This window comes from Sphaerodactylus townsendi, linkage group LG04, assembly GCF_021028975.2.
Source record: "Sphaerodactylus townsendi isolate TG3544 linkage group LG04, MPM_Stown_v2.3, whole genome shotgun sequence".
In the NCBI taxonomy this organism is placed as follows: Eukaryota; Metazoa; Chordata; class Lepidosauria; order Squamata; family Sphaerodactylidae; genus Sphaerodactylus; species Sphaerodactylus townsendi.
This window is the reverse complement of record NC_059428.1, coordinates 157,239,297-157,256,862: the sequence shown is the minus strand read 5'-3', so window position 1 is coordinate 157,256,862 and position 17,566 is coordinate 157,239,297. Positions and strand designations below refer to the sequence as shown.

The 17,566-nt window shown below is 45.0% G+C and overlaps 1 protein-coding gene across 1 annotated transcript in view; it reads right to left on the bottom strand.

Annotated features, from left to right (window-relative positions):
* OTOA (otoancorin) overlaps positions 1 to 12,504 on the bottom strand; it is a 45,490-nt gene extending 32,986 nt beyond the window's left edge. The window contains exons 1-12 of the mRNA XM_048492377.1: positions 12,347 to 12,504; positions 9,013 to 9,114; positions 8,435 to 8,531; positions 7,355 to 7,383; positions 7,230 to 7,260; positions 7,115 to 7,142; positions 6,417 to 6,504; positions 5,012 to 5,143; positions 3,300 to 3,535; positions 3,017 to 3,120; positions 2,381 to 2,487; positions 1,597 to 1,736 (exon numbers count right to left, since the gene is read on the bottom strand). Of these exons, the coding sequence (XP_048348334.1) occupies positions 1,597 to 1,736; positions 2,381 to 2,487; positions 3,017 to 3,120; positions 3,300 to 3,535; positions 5,012 to 5,143; positions 6,417 to 6,504; positions 7,115 to 7,142; positions 7,230 to 7,260; positions 7,355 to 7,383; positions 8,435 to 8,516 (977 nt within the window). The 5' untranslated portion in view covers positions 8,517 to 8,531; positions 9,013 to 9,114; positions 12,347 to 12,504. The remainder of the gene's footprint in view (positions 1 to 1,596; positions 1,737 to 2,380; positions 2,488 to 3,016; positions 3,121 to 3,299; positions 3,536 to 5,011; positions 5,144 to 6,416; positions 6,505 to 7,114; positions 7,143 to 7,229; positions 7,261 to 7,354; positions 7,384 to 8,434; positions 8,532 to 9,012; positions 9,115 to 12,346) is intronic.
* Between the last annotated feature and the right edge of the window lie 5,062 nt (positions 12,505 to 17,566).

Below are 17,566 nucleotides of genomic sequence, written 5' to 3'. Positions count from 1 at the left end.
TGCTGCTTGAGCTTGCCTCGTTCTGGGCTCTGGCAGCCATCTTCCCACAACAGCGGTGGCTCCTGCCCCCCTCGCCCAAGGCTGTGGGGAGGGGTGGAAGTGACTCTGGGGCACCGTGCTGGACTTTTCCTCAGGGCCCCTATCTAGATCCTCCTTTCCCCAACACCCAGCCCGCAAAAAATCACTCCAAAACCCGATCACTGGCTACCAATTGAATACCGAATCATTTTCAAGGTGCTGGTAGCTAATCCCTTTAGTAGCTTGCGCTGCCTGGGACCCACGCATTTCAAGTGGAATCTTTCTTACCCCATATGTCCCTAATCGGTCTGTCTTGCAGCCTCCCAAGAGAGGCTAACTTTACTGGTGATCCCTGGCCCCTCAGTGATACGGCTGGCCTCCACCCGGGCCAGAGCCTTTACAGCTCTGGCCCCTGCCTGGTGGAACGCTCTCCCACCAGCTGTCCGGGCCCTGCGGGCTTGTTGAGTTCCGCAGGGCCTACAAGACAGAGCTGTTCCACCGGGCCTTTGGGGAGCCTAGCCGTTGATAGGGGCCCCCTCCCTCTCCTTTTATCTTACAACATCAAGTGGATCCTACCCCCCCTTCCCCTCGTGGGGTTTTTTGGGGAATTGATAGCAGGTGCCATCTTGTGTTAATGCTAATTTTAATAATGCTATATTTTAATGGGGTAGGGTTTATTTTTATTAGAGCCGTACTAATTTATATTTACTGGATTTTAACTTGATATTGTGCTCTATTACATGTTGTTCACCGCCCTGAGCCCTTCGGGGGAGGGCGGTCTATAAACCCAATAAATAAATGAATGAATGAATGAATGAATGAATGAATGAATTTATTTATTTATTTATTTATTTATTTATTTATTTATTTATAATCAATTTTATATACCGCCCCTCCCCCAAAGGGCTCTGGGCGGTGAACATCATAAAACCAAACAATCACATTAAAACCCAGTTAAAACAGCGAATGAAACAAATTTACAGCGTGGCCCAGCATAAAACTTCATACAATATATAATAAACTCCACCCTGGAAGAAACAAACCCAGAGAGCTGAGGCCGCCCCATAAATTAAGGGCCCAGAATGTAAAAAGGGGGGGGAAAGGATAAGGCGCACATCAGCTGCCGCCCTCCAAACGCCAGCCGGTGGAACAATACGGGTCTTGCAGGCTCCAAGGAATCCTCTCTCCAAGATCCCGCGAGGGCCCGGATATAGCGGTGGTAAAGTGTTCCACTCAGGCAGGGGCCAGGGCTGTAAAAGCCCTGGCCTGGGTAGAGGCCAGCTGCATCATCGAGGGGCTGGGGACCACCAGCAAGTTGGCCTCTGCCGAACGCAGAGGCCGTAAAGGGACATATGGAGTGAGACGGTCCTGAAGGTACGAAGGTCCCAGGCCGCGTAAGGCCTTAAAGGTAAGTACCCATACCTTATGAAAGATCCGGAACTCAACCGGGAGCCAAATGAATAAATGAATTAATAATAATAATAATAATAATAATAATAATAATAATAATAATAATAATAATAATAATAATAATAATAATAATAATAATAATAATAATAATAATAAACTGCTTCTTGCCTATGGAGAGTCGACATGTTTCTCATGTCAAATCCTGAGGCGTTGATTCTTTCCAAGAAGGCTTGCGCGAGGCTCGGTGTGATGTCATACACGGTATCTAGTTGCTTGGTCGCGTTGTCGTAACTGATGAACAGCCTCATCTAGTATAGACAAGAGGGGAGGGATGTTAACGAAAGTCAGTAACTGATGAACATGTTCACATCCAGCGCTATTACTAAAAATGAAATATTGTTCATTCTGATGTAGCGCCTTTTGCCACACAAAGTACCACGGGGACGATTCCACGGTCACCACAAAGTCTGTTTTGTCATGAATAATTTCATAATTCTGTACATTTCTACCAGCCTTCTGATGAGGACTGAATACTTCTATTTTCCTCTGGACTGGATTAAACTTCTGGGAGGGTGGGTTTATTGATTTATTGACTACATTTAAATTCCATCTTTCTGCCCAATGGGAAACCAGAGCAGCTTAGAAGAAGAAGAGTTTGGATTTATATCCTGCCTTTCTCTCCTGTAAGGAGACTCAAAGGGGCTTACAAGCTCCTGTCCCTTCCTCTCTCCACAACAGACACCTTGTGAGGTAGGCGGGGATGAGAGAGTTAAAAAAAAAACATGACTGGCCCATAATTGACCCAGCGGGCTTCATGGGTGGGAGCAGGGAAACAAATCCAGTTCACCGGATTAGAGTCCGCTGCTCATGTGGAGGAGCGGGGAATCAAACTCCGTTCTCCAGATTAGAGACCACCGGTCTTAACCACTAAACCACTTTTAAAAAAACTTACTTCATTAGAGTTAATATTCCTGATTTCTTCTAGCGGGAGGTGAACCATGTACCTTCCCAAAATCCACAGGTTTTCCGCACTGACCCACGAGGTAGAATTCTCTGATTCTGGGGAGCCACACAAAATAAAACCCTCATCACCAAACAAGAAATGTGAAACCATCTAGCTACCCAAGGTATTGGGAGGTCAAAATAATTCCTTTCTGCTTCGATAACCTGCAGAAGCTGTTGATATATTTTATGATTGGACGCTGTATTTTAATGTACACCATCACTATTGTATGATGTGTGCTTTTATTTGTTGTAAACCGCCCTGAGCCCTCTGCGGGAGGGCGGTGTATAAATTCAATAATAAATGAATGAATGAATGAATGAATGAATGAATGAATGAATGAATGAATGAATGAATGAATGAATGAATGAATGAATGAATGAATGAATCTGCCTGCTGAATACTAAACTCAAGACTCATTCCCTTGCCCTATTTTTGCCTGGGGCGTTCAGCCGGGAGGGGTCAGTCCACCCCTTGTGTCAAATTGATGTCTGACACAACCCTTATTCCCAGGAAACCCCCGGCCAGAGAGTGACACCCCCCCCTGCTTGACAGCAGCCCATTGTTCACTTCCACTGAACCTACCGCTGGCGTTATAAGATTTTTGCAAGATCTGTGTCATCCATTCATAAAGAGCTCGTCGGGCATTGGCTGTCATTCTGTCGTAGAGATCCTTGAATACCATTGACCTAAAAAGACAACGGCGGCAATTGATGGCTGCATTACGCCCCGTGCCTTTCTTTCGTTAGCCCTAGTTTCATCGGAATTCTCCAGGGCCTTAGAAAACAAACACAGGGAAAGAGGCAGGGCAGCCAAAATGGCTTGCAAAGTCCCATTCGCTTATCTAGAGCAAAAGAGGTGGGCTTACAGGTTCCGAAACGCGTCTCCTTGAAGATCCTGAGGAAGTTTCGCTATGGTTCGGAGCTGAAGGTAAGTCATGGAAGAGGCCTGCAAGAGCTGGCTCAGTATATCCACGCATTCCACAGAGTTCAAGGTCAGGAAGCACCTCTCCAAAGTAATAAGGAACAAAGTCCTGTTTCCTCCAGGACTCCAGAAAATCTTCTCTCTTATCCCAGCTAGATCGAGGACGATATTTCCCAGTTCCTGTAAACAGAGAGTGCATTTCACGAGACTTTTGAAAATTATTTATGAATGATCGGAACCAACACATGCAGAAATACAGTGCATTCATTTTGAAATTCAAGGAAGATGTTTGTGTTCGGCGTAAAGCCACGAGCCCCTTTTAGAGACTATTTCCCCCCTGTTCTGCACAACAGTGAAGTCGGCTGCGAGGGTCGCAAGGAAGAGGCGAGACGCAGCGATATCATCCGGTGGAGAGAACCAGTGGCAGGAAGCGTGATCCGTGGATCTGGCAACTCTGCTGTGGCTCCAACTCCTGGCACCTTTTATTAGGGTTTCACAAGAGGCGGGACGGAGGCGGGAGAGCGGGAGAATACTGTACAGCACATGACTCATGGGGTTTTACGCAGAGAGTGAAACGCTCCTGTCTGGGGCTGGGCCTAATCCATACCTGGGGGTATGCGTCCCTTTGTCCCTTTGTCTGGGATGTCTTGTGACGGTGAGTCAGGCATCTCATGACCTATGACTCACGGGGGCCTGGGGACAGGTGAGCGTGTGCACCTAGAAGGGCACAGATGGCACAGGCATTCCTGCGCTCTTTCTGAGGCTCTGCTGGGTTAGCGGGGCTCATCCCTACACAACAGAACCTCCGAAGCAAAGCTGGTGTGAAAAGAACCATTGTGGTATAATTCAATTCAATTCAAAAACCTTTATTAGGCATCAAGAGAAAATACAGATAAAACTGTGCAGTAGTATGATCCAGAGTTTAACGGAGTAAAACAACTGCTCATAGTTCATACATTACAAACTTCAAGAAAATAAGTGAATAAAAGGAGAGCCGGAGACTTATTTCACAATATCGAGCAGGAACTTGGCCACCATTTTCAGCTGCCTGGGATCCTCATTGTTCAAGAGGCGGTTCAATTTGGAATATGGAGGGCATAAGTAAGTTGGTGTTGAAAAAAACAAACTAGGTCTGAGATCTATGAATTTTGGGCAGACTAATAGAACATGCTCCAATGATTCCTCAGAGGTTGAGCAATATGGACATGTACGCTTTTCCTTTGAGCATGCCGTGAATCTCTCCGGGGAAAAGGTAAGAGGGAATGTGTTTGTTCTTGCTCTGGTGAATAACCACCTCTGGTGAATAACCACCTAATTACAGTCAAGGTCCCCAGTCTTGTTGGGCCTGCATGTAGTTTTTATATGCTCTGTTCTGCAGAAAGATGATAGTTCAGTCAGTTGAGCTGCAGCGGTTCAGAAAGCTGTAGGTTTCCACATTAGAATATAGTCCTGAACCGATATGAGAATTATCATTTATTTGTATGCACTGCCTTTGTCAAAACCATTATTGAACAAGGTATTTTAATACAAGAGCATTTATGCCAAAATGTATTTTCACTTTCAAACAGATGGAAGAGAGTAAGGTACAAAGGAGTCAGGGCAAAGTCTTCTAATTATCCAAGGAAGTTTTCACTCACTTGGGGGACCTAGACTCACCAAATAGACCTGCTCGCTTTCAAAGAGATATTTCATCGCTGTTTGAAAATGCTGACGATCCATCTGGCGGAACTCCGATAGCAGCGCTTTGGGGCGGTACAAGAGACTCTCCAAATAATTCCTTATGGACACCTGAAAAGACAAGAGAGAGGCTGGAATTATTTGTTGAACCGATGTTTCAGAGCTTCGAGGATTCTGCGATTCTCTGTTGCTCGTATAATGGACACTTCAAAGATTTAACCACCACCACCACCACCCAAAAAACCCCCCAGAAAAACAGGCAAGCTTAGAAAATTGTACCAAGGAGGAAGTCTGGGGATGGCACAGGGGCATGGAAAGACCTCACAGGCAACTGGACAGTTTTAAAAGGTTTTAAAGGACAGTTTTAAAAGGACATTCCATTAATATGTCTTGAAGCAGCAAATAAACTGTTTTGGGAACCAAAGTACGACTGCAGAACTCCATGGAGGAATCATTTCATTTCCTGCCTGAAAACGTTTTAAAACGTTTGTGCAAAAGGGGACAATGACCGTCGATCCACTTTCAATGCACTTTAGCGATCATTTGCTAGCGCATAGGTGTCAAACTCGCGGCCCTCCAGATGTTAAGGACTACAGTTCCCATCATCCCCTGCCAGCAATATGCTGGCAGGGGATGATGGGAACTGTAGTCCATAACATCTGGAGGGCCACGAGTCTGACACCTGTGCGCTAGTGGATGTTGCCATTTCACCCAGTAAAATCCAGCTGCAAAGTGGAATGAAAGTAGATTAAAAGTGCACTATTCATGGTTCAGTACGTATGAATTGCAACAACCCCAAACAACACATGCCAGCCAGTTTTTTTTAACTGTTTGGTGGCCCTGATTGCGCTGAAAGGCAGGGTATAAATCTTCGGACAACTACATAAAACAAAATATATTATATAAATGTGTCTTTTGATGTTTTTTTTAAACATGCTGCTATTGAGCTGATGCAGCAAAGTGGCTGAGCTACAAATCAGGATTTGGGTGTTGACTCTTTCACAAACTCACAGCAGAGGAAAGATGCTGACTCTTATTTCCAGCTTCCGCTCTCTGCTGCTGTACAGGGATAAAAATCCTGACCCACCTTTCAGGGTTGTTGTAATGTTTACCATATACCCTCTGTCAGTGGTTCTCAACCTTCCTAATGCCGCGACCCTTTAATACAGTTCCTCATGTTGTGGTGACCCCCAACCCAAACATTGATCCATTTTACAGATGGAGAACACTGATGCAGAGAGTCTTAGGCGACCCCTGTGAAAGGGTCGTTCGACCCCCAAAGGGGTCCCGACCCACAGGTTGAGAACCACTGCCCTATGTGAAGTGATCTGAAAGTCTGCAAAAGCGCTATACAAATGCTAACTGTTATTGTATGCAGACACACCTGTAAGCTGCTGTAAGTAATTACAATATTCTGAGCGTGGAAATAGGCCATGATTTTGTTAAGCATATCGGTAGTCCAGATATTAATGCTGTGGAAGAAAATGGGGGAAGGGGGGGGGAGGAAAACAGTCTTTTAGTTTATTCACATGGAAAATAAAATTTGTATACAATACAATGGATCAAGAGGCTTTTCTCATATCTCTGTCCTTGGGATTTATTTTACTGTTTACTTAATTTATAGGCTGCCCTTCCGCATATGGGCCCAGGGTGGCTTGCAACAATCAATTAGATGAAAACAATCAAACAACAGAATTCATAAATGAATCTCTTCATCCATCTCTCGGTGCCATTGAACACTGATAAAGGGGGAATAAAACACTATTTAAAATGTAACTATGGCCCCTTCCGCACACGCAAAATAATGCATTTTCAAACCACTTTCACAACTGTTTGCAAGTGGATTTTGCTATTCCGCACAGCTTCAAAGAGCACTGAAAGCAGTTTGAAAGTGCATTATTCTGCGTGTGCGGAATGAGCCTATAATTCCTATAACTCAAAACATTTGAACATCCAGAAAGGGGAAGAGGAAAGGGAAAGGAAGGCCATATAGTCTGACCCCGTTGCTGTTCTTAGCCACAGGGTTCCACTCTGTTTATTAATCTCTAATTCCAGTCTGTAGAACCTTAATGATGTGTTTACCTTTGGAAATGAAGTACGTCCAGGAAAGCTAAATGAATGAAGACATACGCAAAAGTTAATTTTTGTACCACTTAAGGAGAATTTTTTAAAAAACCCAAAAACATTGTTCAATTACCATTGAGATACTTTCCGGCAACGATGTCTTCCTACGGGCAAAACAGACAAATCAACGCGATAATAAAAATAGAGAGACAACGAAATCTGGTTGAAAAATAATCAAAGAGGAGTACAAACACTAACCACAGTCTTTTGCAGTTGTGGAGGCAGATCTGGGAAAAAGAAGTGAACAAAAGACAACTTACAAATATGCAAAAGGAAGGAGAATATTGGGAGGCTGAAAATTTTCTGTATTATTATTGGGAACAGAGAATATAGCTCCAGGAGTGACTTCATGCAGGCCTCCATTTGCACTCGCTTTCTTATATATTTGTGAATAAAACAAATATTACAGGTACATCTTATGTCCCTCACAGAGAAAATGGCAGCTTCAGAAGGCAAACACTATGATGTACCCAAAATTCTAGGTGAAATCCCTCCCCAAATTCCCCCATCAGAAAGCATCACCGCCAAGTCTCCAGGGATTCTGAGGCTGGAGTTGGCAACCCTATCTCCTGCCATACCCAGAAATATAATTTAGAAAAGCATCCAATAGCTCTTAACATAAGAATATACGAACAAGCCAGCTGGATCAGACCAGAGTCCATCTAGTCCAGCTCTCTGCTACTCGCAGTGGCCCACCAGGTGCCTTTGGGAGCTTACAGGCAGGATGTGAAAGCAATGGCCTTCTGCATCTCAGATCAAAGAGGATCAAGATTGATAGCCATAGATCGACTTCTCCTCCATAAATCTGTCCAAGCCCCTTTGAAAGCTATCCAGGTTAGTGGCCATCACCACCTCCTGTGGCAGCATATTCCAAACACCAATCACACGTTGCGTGAAGAAGTGTTTCCTTTTATTAGTCCTAATTCTTCCCCCTCCCAGCATTTTCAATGGATGCCCCCTGGTTCTAGTATTGTGAGAAAGAGGGAAAAATTTCTCTCTGTCAACATTTTCTACCCTATGCATAATTTTATAGACTTCAATCATATCCCCCCTCAGCCGTCTCCTCTCCAAACTAAAGAGTCCCAAACGCTGCAGTCTCTCCTCATAGGGAAGGTGCTCCAGTCCCTCAATCATCCTTGTTGCCCTTCTCTGCACTTTTTCTATCTCCTCAATATCCTTTTTGAGATTACTCCTAAACATAGATATTTCCATCCCAAGGGTTTTAGTACACACACACACACACAATATTTCTCAACTTAGAACACAAAATCATCTTACCCTGACTTATGTTCTGGTGATTTTCAGTCTTTGCACGATTAGCAATCATCAGCAAAACAAATATCCCTAGGCCTGGGGGCATTTCTCCTCTGGTTTACTGAAGTAAAAACAGTTGGATTAGAAAGGGGGAGGGGAGCTTTGGAAATTTTAAATCAAAAAATTTGCTCTGTTCGGTGCAACAGAGTTTTTTAGCGTCTGATCTTGAAATATGTTCGATCAACCTAGCTCAATGTACACCGCCCAGAGCCCTTCGGGGATGGGGCGGTATATTAAATAAAATAAATAAATAAATAATAATAATCTTCGGCTAGTTCACATTTCTACTTTCTTCAAGGTAACCAACTGATCCCAGAGGCAGCGCATTCTGAAGTACTGCCCCAACTATTTCATGCAATTCCAATCTGGATCAAATGCAAGCCCAATTTCTATATCAATCAGTTGGCTTACCAAATTGTGTCAGCTATCTGACAACTTGTGCTGAAACAAGAACTCGGACAGCTTTGATCACATATTGGTCAAAAATACATTTCCAAGCAACCACCCCCATCTTAACAACATACATGTTGGAAGATACTCACCTTTCTAGTTGGTCCAAGGAAACACGTTATCAGATCAAACATATAGGAATAGATCTTGATTTCTCAGATACGATCTACATCCCCAGGACAGTTAAGTAAAGACTAAAAGATCACAAGAGACAACTATTATGTCCAACGGAACCTGGGCCTTTCGGCAAATTACAGACTAAACTTTAAGCTACTTTAAACACAACTAATTTTTTTTAAAGCAAGAAAACACAAACCCCTATGTTAATTACAGAGCTTGATTTATTACTTTTTCTATGGATGGACATTTTTGCCTGGGACTGAAGCTAGAAATAATTGTCGTTCTCTTTTGGGAGGAGTGTCTCCGGTTACTAAAAAGTTTGTCGATAGATCAGTCCAATCAACGCCTCGGCGGAATGTGGCAACACCGCATATTTACACGTCCAGAACCCGTGTTGACCATAATTCCCCCCACAAACGTTACGTATAGTCCCACAACTGATGCCATAAAGAATCTCGGAGTCTATGGTATAAACAATAGCGTGATTGACCGCGATGAACATCTGATCTTGGGAACCAGCTTGGTTGATTAGACCCGTCTGTCTTCAACCCTCTGAGAAACAAACCGGGCTCCTCTTTCAGAGATTCCTTGGGGATTTCTACAGTACATTTATGTCATTCAAAGGGATCCAGTTTCCCAAACAATGAACGGGCTTGTGTTGATTTCCACCGTTGGCCCTATTAATTTTACAGTGAGGTTTGTGATTACCGTGGCACAGTTTTGAGAAATCAGCCATTCCCGATTGCGTTATTTTATTTGTCAGTAGATCACAGCTTGTTTTCCTTTAAAATCGTTATATCTGATTACCAAGGTTGCGATGGGTTTTGGATATTATGAAGAGAGCAATTTTGAGAGGGAGAAAGGAAAGATCAACTTCCCCTCTCAAATGCTTCCCATTTCCATTCATTTTTAGTGAGGAAGTTGATTCATTCAGATGCCACCTATCTGTGCCCTGAGGCAAAAGGACCCAGCTTCGAATCCTACCTATGCATTGGAACTTTCTCTCAACCTAACCTACCTCACTAGGTAGTTATGAGGATGAACAGGGGCAGGGAGAATTATGTTATAAGCCTGCAGCGGAGAGAAAAGCAAGGAATAAACCAATAAATACAAAACAACAACAAAAAAAGCAGTGCTGATAGAACGACATTAAAAATTCAGGACGACAAGAAACGGTATTCATTCAAACGTCTTTTAGAATAGAAATGGCTTCTAATTATGACGGAAGGCCTCCAGAGAAGGTAGCTCTACAGAGCCAGCGTGGTGGAGTAGTTAAGAGCAGGTAGATTCTAATCTGGAGAATTGGGTTGGATCCCCCACTCTTCCACCTGAGTAGTGGAGGCTTATCTGGTGAACCAGATGTGTTTCTGCACTCCTACATTCCTGCTGGATGACCCTGGGCTAGTCACAGTTCATTCAGGACTCTCTCAGCCCCACCTGCCTCACAAGGTGTCTGTTGTGGGGAGAGGAAGGGAAAGGAGCTTGCAAGTCACTTTGAGTCTCCTTACAGGAGAGAAAGGTGAGTATGAATCCAAACTCCTCCTCCTCTTTCTTACCACACATTCTACGGGAAGGAGCTCTACGGTTTAAGAGTGACAGCTGAGAAAGTCATCCCCCAAATCCATCTCTTAGAAATATTCTTCCTTCCAATCTTTAGGTGGCAGCCAGGCCTCACTATCGACCCCTGGCCCAGTTTGATTGCTATTATTTAATTTTATTTAATTAATTTAAACCCTGCCTTTCTCCCAACAGGGACCCAAAGCAGCTAACATCGTCCTCCTCTATTTTCTCCTCACAACAATCTTGTGAGGTCGGCTAGATTGAGAGGGTGAGGTCCAAAGTCATCCAGCAAGCTTCCAACACAAGAGGGGGGATTCGAACCTGGTTCTTCCAGATGTTGGTTAAACACTCTTAACTGCTACAACACACCGGTTCCCTTCTTAATAGAAATTTGGTCTAATAATTATTACTCGCATTTCCATCAGAAAAAAAGATATGAGGAAGATGGGACAGCGATCCTGAGTCAGTGGGAGGAAACCTAGAGTACAGATGAAATAACTAGAAATCAGTGGTGGCGAACCTTTGGCACTCCAGATGTTATGGACTGCAATTCCCATTAGCCCCTGCCAGCATGGCCAATTGGCCATGCTGGCAGGGGCTAATGGGAATTGCAGTCCATAACATCTGGAGTGCCAAAGGTTCGCCACCACGGAACTAGATAATGCAACAACCCTATACAGTAAGCTGATATTAATCTCCAATATGGTAGAAGCAGGGAGGGGCTGAGAGGCAGAGGTCTCTTGGTCACCTTGGGAGTTTGTGACAGAGCTGAGATTTGAATTCAGGCCATCCTGAACTGGGGGCCTATTCTTTGAGCTACTGTGCAAAGCTAGTTCATCACTTCAATGCCTATACACAGTTATAATGGCAAGTTCTCAGGGTCAGTGACAAAGAGAAGACAGATATTACTTTTCACATTCGAACAATCTGGGTGAACAACTGCATTTTGGTCACGTCTGAAATGCAAACTTGAAATATTCATTTCATTTCTTACATGATATGGGGCGGGGGGGGGGGGGGGCCCCAAGCATTTTTTTTTTAAGTTTACTGCTCCTGCAAAAGGAACAGGATACAGAACGAATGACTGGGTTACCGCTTGAGATGATTTCAACTCTCTTTATGTTGTGAAGCCCTTTTGATTAATTGTTGCCCGAAGTCAAAACTAAAACGGGAGACGGTGAACCGGGTTCCCTTTCAGCAGAACCAAAAAACAAACGAGTGTTATTTTTCAGAGGCTTTAACCAAAAATGAACCATGCTAAACAATAAACCCCGTGTTGTTGGAAGTTATGTAACTACAGGTGTATCCCCAAAAAAAGGATTTTCCATATCTCCTGTATATATTAATGTTTACAGATGTAGCTAAAACAATCAATTATCAAACAAGAATTTGATGCACACCGTCTCCTTATTGTAAATGAATCTAGATCTAGATGAATCAGTGAATGAAGATCTAGATGAATCAGGAAATGAATCTGGCCTCAAAAAGGGTGATCGAAAATAGATTATTTTAAGGAGCGATTATTATCAGCAATTTTTTTTAAGGCACATACTTAATAAGCACAGGTCACGGTTCTCAATTTCCCTTGATCAGAAGACAGTTATTTTGTTATAGAAACCTGGAAAATGTAAAGTTTTTTTTAAGGGAAAACAAAAAATACCCCAAAGTTAAACAGGGAAAAACAAAACACACCCCGAAGTTAAACATGGAGAGATAAAAAGAAAGAGAACCTCGATTCTGACTCACCCCAGGCAAAAAGCAAAGTTGGTCACACTCCGGAGGTCGCTCTCCGCCACTGCCAACGAACCGGGGTTGTTTTTCTGAAAGAAAAGCTTGCCAGTTCTCCACCTGGCTTTCTCTCCGGGAGACGAAGACAGGACGGGGAAGGGCCCAGGAGCAAGTGTAGTTTGATGGATGAGAGAAAGGTAAAAGGGAAGGAGAAAGGATGAAGAGGATGCATGGGAAACCAACCGATGTCAGGAAAATCAAGAGCTGGGATGGGGGGTCCTGGAGGTGCTCACGCACCCACCGTTTGAGCCGCCTCTGTTAGCGCTCTGCAACGTAATACCTTGGCAGCTCTGTCCCGAGAAAATCAGTCACTTGAACCAGAGGTCTGGCAGTAATAAGGTTGCAGGAGGTGTGGAGTGGGTCAAAAGGACCAACCAAATTCTCACTGGAAGGGAGGGTTTGCATTGTTCAGTGTTTCTGAAAACATTGATGCTTGGCAGGTGGGAAGTTATCGCATGGGGGGGCCAACCTGGAGATCTGGAATTACAACTGATCTCTGGACAAAAACAGATTAATTCCCTGGAGAAAATAATAGATGCTTTAGAGCATAGGTGTCAAACACGCGGCCCTCCAGATGTTTTGGACTATTATTATTATTATTATTATTATTATTATTATTATTATTATTATTATTGTTGTTGTTGTTGTTGTTGTTGTTGTTGTTGTTGTTGTTTGTTGTTGTTAGTTTTATATACCGCCCTCCCCTGAGGACTACAGTTCCCATCATTCCCTGCTAGCATGATGCTGGCAGGGGATAATGGGAACTGTAGTCCATAGCATCTGGAGGGCTGCGAGTTTGACACCTGTGCTTTAGAGGGTGAACTCTATGGCATTTGACCCCACTGATGTCCTGGTCCTCTTCAGGCTTTGTCTCCAAATCTGGCATTTCCCAACCTGGATCTAGAAACCCTACCCCAGCATGCTTCCCTAGGCAAGAGACTTCTCATCCTGACAAGCTAGTTTGTTTGTTTTTAAGTTGCAGGGAGTTTTTGCATGGAAGACATTAAAAATGTGATCCTCTCCACTTACCCTCTGAAGCAGCATAGCTCCCTTGGAATGCCGCCTCTTCACTCTTGCAACGTGTCAAGGCCAGGCTGACCTCCTTGGAAGAATTCTGAAACCCCGGTGAAACCAAAGGTCCGGCAACAATATTAGGCCGTCACCTAGTCCTGGAGCGGTTTCTAAACCTCTGAGCCCAACAGAATTTTACACCCCATGCTTGAAATTTGGTATCTTCCACAAAGCTTCGAGATTCGTCTGCAGCATATGTGTTTGGGACTTGATCTATCAATTCCGAGTCCAGCAGCTCCCTTAGAGGTAAACAAGAGCTTTGGGGCAGGACTCTTTCGAGAGTCAAATGTTCAGGGAGTTTTGATCCTTGAAAGCTCCTACCCTGAAACTCTTGTTGATTATCTAAAGTGAGACTGGATTCGAATCCGGCTGTTCTATTTTAGACCAACACGACTACTCTCTGAAACCTATTTCACTTCTTGTTTAGTGGCAGGCTGTTCCACAGGGCAACGGGCAGCTCTTTTGTCATTCCCTGGACCGAGTGTGGCTTCTTGTCATAATTTTGCCTACAAGCTGTTGTGTTTCTGATTCATTCCTCAGCTTAGGGATCTGCACTCAAAATTATCTTGGGAGTATTCGAACCCATTGATATTTTCTTTCAGGAAAAGGGTAAAATCTAAGGAAGACAATGTAACTGATGTTCATTGAGGTCTCCTGCAAAATGCGCTGTATTTACTCCCATTTGTGGTTTGCCCCACTTCTTTTCTCAACTGATCTGCTTGGGTATTCTCTTTTCCTGCTACGTGTATCGTCTGCCATTGTACTTTATGTGGGATGGCCCACTCCCAAATCCAGCATTTCTGGACCCTGTTCGTCCTTGTTGCCTTAGATGGAACATGGCCGCCGTCTTGTTCGTCTGTATTAGAACTACCTTGCCTGTTAAGATATCTGCGAATGAGTTAAACCCGTATCGTACAGCCCTCGATTCTAACACAGGCCTATGCATTCCCCCCTTTTCATCAGACCGGAATCCTCGTGCAGCATCACAGTGTGGGACTGCACAGAAAACTGAACATGACGAATCTTTTACTGTAAACCAGCCATTCTCAACCAGGGTTTCGTGGTACCCTGGGGTGCCGTGAGCATGTTTCAGAGGTACCGCGGCAACACTACCGCCCCCCCCCCTCATTTTGGTGGTGTCTCCCACCGGCACCAGCAAGGACATGGAGCTGGCCCATGGGGCAGGGCCTGCCACAAGGTCAGCAGCCACCCCCACCCCCAGTGCTTCCCTTCACCCTGGGAGGGGAAGCTGGGGGGTGTGACAAGCAGGGGCAATGGGAGGAGAAGGTGGAGGGTGGCGGCAGGGGTACCGTGAGATATGAAGAGTGAGGTCAGGGGTACCCTGGCCTCAAAAAGGTTGGGAAACACTGCTGTAAACTATATCGAGAAGCGTGCCGCCCATCATTTGGAACCGGGCTCAATGAACATCTTTTCTATTTGTTTTTAACCCACCCTCCATAGATGGTGCAGGAAACAACATTTTCAGTTGCAGCTGCAAAGGGGTGCAAACTGTTGAATGAAAACGGGACGGGAACACAATGGAGAGGATGCAGTTGCTGTCCACCTGCACTAGTAGGTTGGACTCTAGATCAGGGCAACAGTGCTGTTGGGAAATGCCGGTGACTAGTAAGGCCATCCAAACAGCGAGCCCAGTCAAGGATCATCACGATCTGTTTGGTCAAAGGGCTTCCATTCTGACCCCACTCAGGGAGAAAGCAATGAGAATGCCCCCTGCAGGATCATCACACGGCCAACTATGATTGACTAGGTGGGACTGTAATAACTTCATGGCCAGAAGGCCATTGCTTTCACATCCTGCATGTGAGCTCCCAAAGGCGCCTGGTGGGCCACTGTGAGTAGCAGAGTGCTGGACTGGATGGACTCTGGTCTGATCCAGCAGGCTCTTCCTTATGTTCTTATGTTCATATTATGTGATCCCTGACTGGCTAGAATCACACAGCAGAAAATGAAACGGCCCTTAAAAGGGTGCAAAAGCCAACTGGAACTATGAAAAAGCATGAAAAGGGGGAAAGTCCAGCAAGTCAGAAGAGCTTTATGCTCCCCCCACCCCAAAAAGTTCACTATTCACATTTTAAAAAAAAACACCAAACCACAGAACTTACCTAGATTCTCAATATCTCAACACCTGCATTTGCTCTTTTCAAGGGGGAAAAAAATCAGTGTTAGAGCTACACTGCCATCTGGTGGAAGGGAGGGAAATCACAGGTATCGTGAGCTGCATTTCATTTCATTTCCAGTTATTGCAGAAGGAATTCTACAGGTGGGCACTTCATGTCAAGGACACAAACAAGGGTTTTCTTCCCTCCTGAATCAACTTGCAAAGCAAACGGAACGCAAGTTTTCACGCAGTGTTGGTCGGTTCAATGATCAGAGAAAGGCTGTAGCCAAAACATGGGTTGATTACACACTGGCCCTCTGCCCCTCATCGAGTGTATGGTTCCTGCGGGGCAGAGATTCTTGAACTGATGCCATTAAAGTTACATTGCCAGAGCACTCTGATGCTCCACAGTTTGCAAGAGCAGGGGAACCGTGAGACCTCCCCCCACATCTTGGAAATCAACGGCCGGCTTTTCCTTTCAAATGCAAAAGCCACGAAAGCCGCCTCCACAATACCAATCGAAGCAATATTGATATTACCTTTAATATTACCTTTAAAGCCGCCCTGAGTCCCTAGGGAGAATTTGGAATACACTCCATGCATAATGGCCGCGCTTTGTGTACAAATGGTGCCAGGTTCCATCCTTGGCAACTCCAGTTAAAAGAAAACCAGATAATAGGTACTACTTTGGACTACTTTGTCCAAGACTGTAACAAATGTGCTGCCCCCAGGGCAGGCAACACTGGGCTCTGTGGATGAACGATTTGACTCCGTAGCCATTTGGGTTCACGCGCTTTACAGGAAGAGCCATAGCTCAGTGGCCAAGCACATGGCATGCATACAAAAGGTCTCACTCTCTATTTCCAGTTAAAAGGAGCCGGGTCACATCTCTGCTGCCATTCAGAGATGATAACGTGAGGCTGGATGCACTCACACAAACACAGGAAGTTGCCAAATACTGACTTAGGCCAGTAGCCTATCTATAGCTTTAAAAGGGGCTTGGACAGATTGATGAAGCCGATCTATGGCTCCCAATCTTGATCCCCCTTGATCTGAGATTGCAAAGGCCTTAGCAGATTAGGTGCTCGGGAGCAGCAGCAGCAGAAGGCCGTTGCTTTCACCTCCTGCCTGTGAGCTCCCAAAGGTGAACCACTGTGAGTAGCAGAGGGATGGACTAGATGGACTCTGGTCTGATCCAGCAGGCTCTTTCTTATATTCTTAAGGCCATTGCTTTCACCTCCTGCATGTGAGCTCCCAAAGGCACCTGGTGGGCCACTGCGAGTAGCAGAGAGCTGGACTAGATGGACTCTGGTCTGATCCAGCAGGCTCTTTCTTATGTTCTTAAGGCCATTGCTTTCACACCCTGCAGGTGAGCTCCCAAAGGCACCTGGTGGGCCACTGCGAGTAGCAGAGTGCTGGACTAGATGGACTCTGGTCTGATCCAGTAGGCTCTTTCTTATGTTCTTCAGGCCGTTGCTTTCACCTCCTCCCTGTGAGCTCCCAAAGGCACCTGGTGGGCCACTGCGAGTAGCAGAGTGCTGGACTAGATGGACTCTGATCTGATCCAGCAGGCTCTTTCTTATGTTCTTAATCAAAGAACTGCCCGCTCTGACAGGAAGTAGCTCTCCAGCATCTTTCATATTAAAAGGTAAAGCTTCCCCTTCAGTCATGTCCGACCCAAGGGTACCACTGCAAGCAGTGATTTCATAGGCAAGCCGTTTTTGTGGGGTAGTTTGCCATTGCTTTCCCCAGCTATTCTTTACCCCCTACCTATGTGCTAGCTAGGTACTCATTTACCGACCAAGGAATGAATGGATGGCTGAGTTGACCATGCGCCAGCTGCCTGGATATCTGACCCACTGGGGGCTCGAACTCCTAACCGTGTGAGTGGCAGTGCAAGCACTTAACCACTACGCCACGTGGCTCCTGTCTTTCGTATTACTCAAGATCCTAAAGTTGGAGATGCCGTGGATTGAACCTGCGACCAT